At 54.6% G+C, this 7672-nt stretch overlaps 2 protein-coding genes across 3 annotated transcripts in view; both read left to right on the forward strand.

The window, feature by feature from the left end:
* The window catches only part of CDSN (corneodesmosin), a 4813-nt gene extending 2482 nt beyond the window's left edge, over positions 1–2331 (forward strand). The window contains exons 2-3 of one of the 2 annotated variants that reach the window (XM_011944987.1): positions 527–893; positions 975–2331. In XM_011944987.1, coding sequence (XP_011800377.1) covers positions 527–893; positions 975–2100 — 1493 coding nt within the window. In that variant the 3' untranslated portion in view covers positions 2101–2331. Of the gene's footprint in view, positions 1–526 lie in introns of both variants that reach the window. The other variant, XM_011944986.1, reaches the window with a different exon arrangement.
* A 3540-nt stretch (positions 2332–5871) lies between these two features.
* On the forward strand, positions 5872–7183 carry LOC105513943 (chromosome unknown open reading frame, human C6orf15). Its single transcript, XM_011944989.1, has 2 exons — positions 5872–5953; positions 6149–7183. The coding sequence occupies exons 1-2, from the start codon at positions 5887–5889 to the stop codon at positions 7018–7020; spliced, it is 939 nt and encodes a 312-aa protein (XP_011800379.1). The 5' UTR covers positions 5872–5886; the 3' UTR covers positions 7021–7183.
* The last annotated feature ends 489 nt before the right edge of the window (positions 7184–7672 follow it).

The following is a 7672-nucleotide window of genomic DNA, read 5'->3' on the forward strand; positions in this document are numbered from 1 at the left end:
TCAGAGCCTCAGTTTCCCCAGTTCTCTGTCTCTTCAGGGTCCTTTCTTTTAGACCTACTTGTTCCTGCCATTTTTCCATTCCCTTTTCTTTTAAAACATTTTTTAAATTAAAAAACAAAATACAGATGGGGTCTCACTATGTTGCCCAGGCTGCTCTTAAACTCTGGGGCTCATGTAATCCTCCCACCTCGGCCTCCCAAAGTGCTGGGATCACTGGCGTGAGCCACTGTGCCCAGCCCCCTCTTATCTTCAATGTATTGCTTTGAGGCCCCTCACTTTGGCACTTAATTTTCTATTTTTCTGGTTGGTGTTTGCCCACCCATCCCAAACAATGAAACTGCTTTTATTCTGCCACCTCAATATCCTTTAGAGACAATAGCCAGTTCTTCCTCCTTTCTGCATCCCTAAACTCTCCCTGGGCTCCACTTGGGAGAAACCTGAGAGGCCGATGACTGAGATAGGGCTGAAAGGTGAGGGAGGAAGCCAAGCCTCCCTGGCCCTTACTAACCACTGCTTTCCTCCACAGGGACCTTGGCTAAGAGCATTGGCACCTTCTCAGACCCCTGTAAGGACCCCACGCGTATCACCTCTCCTAATGACCCCTGCCTCACTGGGAAGGGTGACTCCAGTGGCTTCAGTAGCTACAGTGGCTCCAGCAGTTCTGGGAGCTCCATTTCCAGTGCCAGTGGCTCCGGTGGTGGCTCCAGTGGATCCAGCGTTGCCCAGGGTGGTTCTGCAGGATCTTTTAAGCCAGGAACAGGGTATTCCCAGGTCAGCTACTCCTCCGGATCTGGCTCTAGTCTACAAGGTGCATCCAGTTCCTCCCACCTGGGCGGCAGCGGCTCCCAGTCCGGCAGCAGCGGCTCTCACTCAGGAAGCAGCGGCTCTCACTCGGGAAGCAGCGGCTCTCACTCGGGAAGCAGCGGCTCTAACGCAGGAAGCAGTAGCTCTCACTTGGGAAGCAGCAGCTCTCATTCCAGCAGCAGCAGCTTTCAGTTCAGCAGCAGCAGCTCCCAAGTAGGGAGTGGCTCTGCTCTGCCAACCAGTGACAATGCTTACCGTGGAATACTAAACCCTTCCCAGCTTGGACAAAGCTCTTCCTTTTCCCAGACCTCTGGGGTGTCCGGCAGTGGCCAAAGGGTCAGCTCCAACCAGCGCCCCTGTAGTTCGGACATCCCCGATTCTCCCTGCAGTGGAGGGCCCATCATCTCACACTCCGGCCCCTACATCCCCAGCTCCCACTCTGTGTCAGGGGGTCAGAGGCCTGTGGTGGTGGTGGTGGAGCAGCACGGTTCTGGTGGCCCTGGAGTGGTTCAAGGTCTCCCCTGTAGCAACGGTGGCCTTCCAGGCAAGCCCTGTCCCCCAATCACCTCTGTAGACAAATCCTATGGTGGCTACGAGGTGGTGGGTGGCTCCTCTGACAGTTATCTGGTTCCAGGCATGACCTACAGTAAAGGGAAAATCTACCCTGTGGGCTACTTCACCAAAGATAACCCTGTGAAAGGCTCTCCAGGGGTCCCTTCCTTTGCAGCTGGGCCCCCCATCTCTGAGGGCAAATACTTCTCCAGCAACCCCATCATCCCCAGCCAGTCGGGAGCTTCCTCAGTCATTGCGTTCCAGCCAGTAGGGACTGGTGGGGTCCAGCTCTGTGGAGGCGGCTCCACAGGCTCCAAGGGACCCTGCCCTCCCTTCAGTTCTCGAGTGCACAGCAGTTCTAGCATTTCCAGCAGCTCCGGTTCACCCTACCATCCCTGCGGCAGTGCTTCCCAGAGCCCCTGCTCCCCACCAGGCACCGGCTCCTTCAGCAGCAGCTCCAGTTCCCAATCCAGTGGGAAAATCATCCTTCAGCCTTGTGGCAGCAAGTCCAGCTCTTCCGGTCACCCTTGCACGTCTGTCTCCTCCTTGACACTGACTGGGGACCCCGATGGCTCTCCCCATCCTGATCCCTCCGCTGGTGCCAAGCCCTGTGGCTCCGGCAGTGCTGGAAAGATCCCCTGCCGCTCCATCCGGGATATCCTAGCCCAAGTGAAGCCTCTGGGGCCCCAGCTAGCTGACCCTGAGGTTTTCCTACCCCAGGGAGAGTTACTCGACAGTCCATAAGTCAACTTTTGTGTGTATGCATGCCTTGGGCACAAACAAGCACATACCATATATCCCATATGGGAGAAGTCCAGTGCCCAGGCACAGGGTCAGCTCAGTTTCCCTCCTCCTTCCCAAAAGAGTGGCTCTGCTTGCTCCACTACCCCAAGGTTGCAGACTCTCTCTTATCACCCCTTCCTCCTTCCTCTTCCCAAAATGGTAGATTCAAAGCTCCTCTCTTTGTTCTCTCCTACTGTTTAAATTCCCATTCCGGCCGGGCGCGGTGGCTCAAGCCTGTAATCCCAGCACTTTGGGAGGCCGAGACGGGCGGATCACGAGGTCAGGAGATCGAGACCATCCTGGCTAACACGGTGAAACCCCGTCTCTACTAAAAAATACAAAAAACTAGCCGGGCGAGGTGGCGGCGCCTGTAGTCCCAGCTCCTCGGGAGGCTGAGGCAGGAGAATGGCGGGAACCCGGGGGGCGGAGCTTGCAGTGAGCTGAGATCCGGCCACTGCACTCCCGCCCGGGCGACAGAGCGAGACTCCGTCTCAAAAAATAAATAAATAAATAAATTCCCATTCCACCGCAGTGCCCCTCAGCCAGATCACCACCCCTTACAATTCCCTCTGCTGTGTCTTTGAAATGGTCCATTGAGTTACACACCCATCAACTTCTCAACTGGAAAACCCCTGAAATGCTCCCAGATCACCTCTGACGCCTGGAAAAGTTATACCTTCCTCTTCCCCTTTACCAATTAAAGCAAAGTCAAACCATCATCTGGAAACAGGGGCCACTTTTCAGTGACCTCTGGTCAACCCACCCAATATGCCACTGGGCTCTCGGTCCCAATTCCAGCCCACCCTCCATTACAGAGCAAACCACGCCCTCCTAGATCACCGTCCCCAACAGACCCATTGCTTCTCAAGGCCCTTATCTCAGCCCCTTCCTAGGGCCACTTCCCTCAGTGCTCAGATGCTTCCCTGGGTAAGGGAGACACTGGGGCACCCTCAGAGGTTGGAGCAGGCTCCCTGTTGTCTCTGGATCCTGGAGAGATGCTCAGTAAACTGCGGGGACTAGGTGCAGACTTTTTGCCTTCTTGGAGTCCTGGGTCTCCTCTGAGAGCCTGGCTGGTGCTCTTCCTATGCCTCTAGAGGTCTCTGTGTCTCTCATTTTCCTTCAAAAGCTGGCCTGTATTTCTCTTCTACCTTCCAGCTCCTCCCACAGAGGAGGAAGACAATAAATATTTGTTGAACTGAAAGCAGAGATTGCCTGGCCTCCCAGATCCTTCCTCCATTTCCGTCCTCTCTCATTGCTCCAGGAAATCCATTCTCTTCCCATTCCTCATTCACCATGGGGTCCTCCTTCTCCTTATTTAGGGCCCTCAGTGTTTCCTCTCCCTCCCCTCCCCACCCAAACTCCTTTTCTTCCACCATTAGCATGTCTCACCTTCTAGACGCCATCCTCGCTGGGAGTCATGAGTCTCGATTTCCTGGGTTTCTGGGACACCTGGAAGCTTGGGAAGGCTGGGACACAACAACTCCAACCAGATTCCTGTCAGCTGAGTAGGAGCCCAGGTGGGCGTTGTTCCTGGAGCTGGGGGTGGAGAAAGTAAAGGACTGAGAGGATGGGAGTGGGGCAGGGAGTGCAGCCAAGCAGGGTGACTCACTGGCCTAGATCAAGAGGCCCGGCCCGCGGCAGAACAGAGCTGCCAGTGGTCTCTCTGTCTTCACACTCGCTGCTCTGCTGGGGTCCAGAGTGACAGTGTGAGCGACATGGCTCTCAGTTGAGGGCTGAGAGGGCAGTGTGCCCCAGTGGGGAAGAGGAGTCGCCTCCACTGGAGAAGAGAGAGAAAGTGGAGTGCGCGGTGGGGTCCATGTGACTTAAGTCCTGAGACAGGCAGGGAGCGGCTGAGGCAGACGGAGTTCCCGCATCCCAAGGAGGGCAGAGGGGGTCGTGCTTGTCCCTGTAGGAGCCCCACCCCTACCCCAGGCCACCTCTTGGAGCCTCTGCTGGCTGCAAAGGAATCCACCCCTACCTTAGCACCTAACCCGTTCCCTCCTATCAGGATGGTGCTGTCTGGTCCTGAATTTAGAACTGTTGAAAGTCCAAGTCTGGAATCAGCAGAAATGTATTACATTGACCAGAAAGGGGCTGAATCACCCTTGGTCCAGCATCTGGCCCCTGATCTGCAGCCAATGGCAGGAATCGAGGTCCTCAGAAGCTTCATGGATGGGAATTGCAGGGAGGGAGGCCCTCGGATGCGGTGATTCCTCAAGTCTTCTGCTGTGTTCCACATTAAAAGCTTGTGTAAAACTCACGCATGTCATCCAAAAAGGCCTCTGGGCTCCTCCCACTGCCAGTTCTGGAGAGGAGCTCTTCGCTCCTCCAGTGGTTAAGCCAGCAGGGACTGGGGAGGAGGACACAGCAGTAGAATCAGCCAACAGCTCATGTTTAGACCTTGGACAGCCAGAGAAGCCTACTCCTGAGGCCTCCAGGAAGCCATGGAGAGAACAAAGGCATTGTATTTTTATAATAAAAATAAAACATATTTAAAAGTCAACAGTTAATGAGTCTCTACATTCCCCACCCAGCTTCAACAAGGATCAAGTCCTGGCCATTCGAAGCATTTAAAGGCCCTGCTCTACTGTTACTGGGAAATAGCCACTTTCTCCCAGTGTTTCTTACACTCTATGGCACATCTGACCACCTGTGGCAGGCAGAATGATGTCTCCAACCCCAACACCATCAAAGATGTCCACATTCCTAATACCTGGAATATGGGAATTAGGTTACATGGCAAAGGGAAATTAAGATTCCAGATGGGATTAAGGTTGCTAGTCAGCTGACCTTAAAGAGATTATCATGGATTATCCAGGTGGGTCCAGTCACCAGAGTCCCTTATCCAGGTGGGTCCAGTCACCAGACTGGGATTATCCAGGTGGGTCCAGTCACCAGAGTCCCTTAATGTGGACATGGGAGGCAGAAGAGGAAGTCTGAGTGATACAGTGTAAGAACTGGCTGATTTTGGCTTTAGAGATGGAGGAAGGGGACCATGAGCCAAAGAACACAAGTAACCTCTAGAAGGTGAAAAAGGGGGGAAAGGGATTCTCCCCTAAAGCCCCGCAAGAATCACAGCCCTGCTGACACCTTTATTTTAATCCACTGAGACCTGTTTTGGACTTCTGATCTCCAAAACTGTAAAGTCATAAATCCATGTTGTTGTAAGTCATTCGGTTCATGGTAATTAGCCAGCTTCTCATAAGGATGGCATCCAGGCCCATTTCCCTAGCTAGATCCAGGGTCCCATCTAGGAGCAGCGCCTCAGATGGGGCCACTTCTGTGCCCCAGAACCTCCTGCAGGTTGGGGCCAAGGTGAAGGAGATATGAGGATGCACGAGAAAGGGGTACTGGGAGGGAACAATCCAGATCCCAAAGAGAAACCAGTGTTTCTGTTGCTGAGAGAGGCAATTAACAGAGTGGGACCCCAGGGTGGAGGTCCTTGTGTGTAGGGAAGCAGGGCTGGGGAGGTTGGCAACCATGTATGAGCTGTGAGCCAGGACACCTAGGCCAAGGAGGGGCAGGGAGGTCAAGGAAAGGAGCCAGGGCGGGGGACACCCAGCTTCCTCTGGGACACTCATTCAAGTGGCACCTGTTGCCACAGACCGCATTAGGAATGAGGGTGGAATGTGGAGGTTTATTGTCTCCACAACCACTAGCCTAGCCTGTTTCTGCTGTCCCCCACCCCACTACCAGGATAAAGGGCTGGCTGTCTTGGGGCTGAGGGAGATTCGGGTGCTGAGCAGGATGCAGGGCTGCATGGCAGGGAGCTGCGCTCCCCTGGGCCTGCTTCTGGTCTGTCTTCATCTCCCAGGTATGGAGGCCGTGATGCCCTTGGGCAGGAGAGACTGGAGGTCCCCCAGGAAACAGGAATTAAGGAAAGGGGTAAAGGCAGGAGGGTACACATTTAGGTCCCTGAGGGAAAAGGAAGAATAGGCACAGGGGAAGCAAAGGGAACCAGGAATCAGGGAAGGGAAACCATTGGCTGCTTTATCTTCCCTTTCCTCAGGCCTCTTTGCCCGGAGCATTGGTGTTGTGGAAGAGAAAGTTTCCCAAAACTTGGGGACCAACTTGCCTCAGCTTGGACAACCTTCCTTGACTGGCCCCCCTAACTCTGAACATCCTCAGCCCGCTCTGGACCCGAGGTCTAATGATTTGGCAAGGGCTCCTCTGAAGCTCAGCGTGCCCCCATCAGACGGCTTCCCACCTGCAGGAGGCTCTGCAGTGCAGAGGTGGCCTCCATCCGGAAGGCTGCCTGCCATGTACTCCTGGCCGCCTGAGGATCCTTGGCAGATGATGGCTGCTGCGGCTGCGGACCGCCTGGGGGAAGCGCTGCCTGAAGAACTCTCTTACCTCTCCAGTGCTGCGGCCCTCGCTCCGGGCAGTGGCCCTTTGCCTGGGGAGTCATCTCCTGACGCCATAGACCTCTCACCCGAGGCTTCACATCTCCACCAGGACTCGGAGTCCAGACGACTGCCCCGTTCTAATCCACTGGGACCCGGGGGAAAAATCCTTTCCCAACGCCCTCCCTGGTCTCTCATCCACAGGGTTCTGCCTGATCACCTCTGGGGGACCCTGAATCCCAGTGTGTCCTGGGGAGGTGGAGGCCCTGGGACTGGTTGGGGAACGAGGCCCATGCCACACCCTGGGGGAATCTGGGGTATCAATAATCAACCCCCAGGTACCAGCTGGGGAAATATTAATCGGTATCCAGGAGGCAGCTGGGGGAATATTAATCGGTATCCAGGAGGCAGCTGGGGGAATATTCATCTATACCCAGGCATCAATAACCCATTTCCTCCCGGAGTTCTCCGCCCTCCTGGCTCTTCTTGGAACATCCCAGCTGGCTTCCCTAATCCTCCAAGCCCTGGGTTGCAGTAGGGCTAGAGCACATAGAGGGAAACCCAACATTGGGAGTTAGAGTCCTCCTCCCGCCCCTTGCTGTGTGGGCTCAATCCAGGCCCTGTCAGCATGTTTCCAGCCCTATCCCCACTTTTCAGTGCCTCCTCTGCTCATCTCCAATAAAATAAAAGCACTTATGGAATTTGCTTCTTCTTGGTGTCTTTGTTTCTGGGCATAAGCTGAAGTGAGTCTGTTCATTCCTGTTTTCTAGCCATCTCCACGGCCCTCTAGGGGCCCCTGCAGACGCTCTGTTGCTATACCCATCCTTTGCAAAGGATCAATGCCCAAGTGCTTGAGGGTGGAGCCTCACCCTGGCCAGGTGGGAAACTCTCACCCCGACCAGGTGGGAGAGCTGTTCCAGAATTGTGCTGGAATCTGAAAGGGGGAGGAGGGACAGCAGGACTAATTGAGACGGCACCTGCAGCAGGGGGAAGGTGGCTCAGGGCCAGGTGGACAGGATTCCTTGCAATTCACAGAAACAGGAAGCCAAAAGTCACAAAGTCTATGCTTCACTTGTCTTTTCTTCCCCGGAAAGTCAAGCTTCTTGGAAGTGGAGAATACATTGATCTCCTCCCTTACATGCATCACTTAGCACATTGTGTCCCAGAGAACCACAGACTTTGAACATTTG

This window comes from Colobus angolensis, unplaced genomic scaffold (assembly GCF_000951035.1).
Source record: "Colobus angolensis palliatus isolate OR3802 unplaced genomic scaffold, Cang.pa_1.0 Scaffold238, whole genome shotgun sequence".
NCBI classification, from domain to species: domain Eukaryota; kingdom Metazoa; phylum Chordata; class Mammalia; order Primates; family Cercopithecidae; genus Colobus; species Colobus angolensis.

What these genes read in the sequence shown, in the direction of transcription:
- LOC105513943 (XM_011944989.1), top strand. Translation starts at nt 5,887, where the DNA reads ATGCAGGGCTGCATGGCAGGGAGCTGCGCTCCCCTGGGCCTGCTTCTG. An exon ending in GGTCTGTCTTCATCTCCCAG is followed by an intron (nt 5,954 to 6,148) that starts GTATGGAGGCCG and finishes CCCTTTCCTCAG; the next exon opens with GCCTCTTTGCCCGGAGCATT.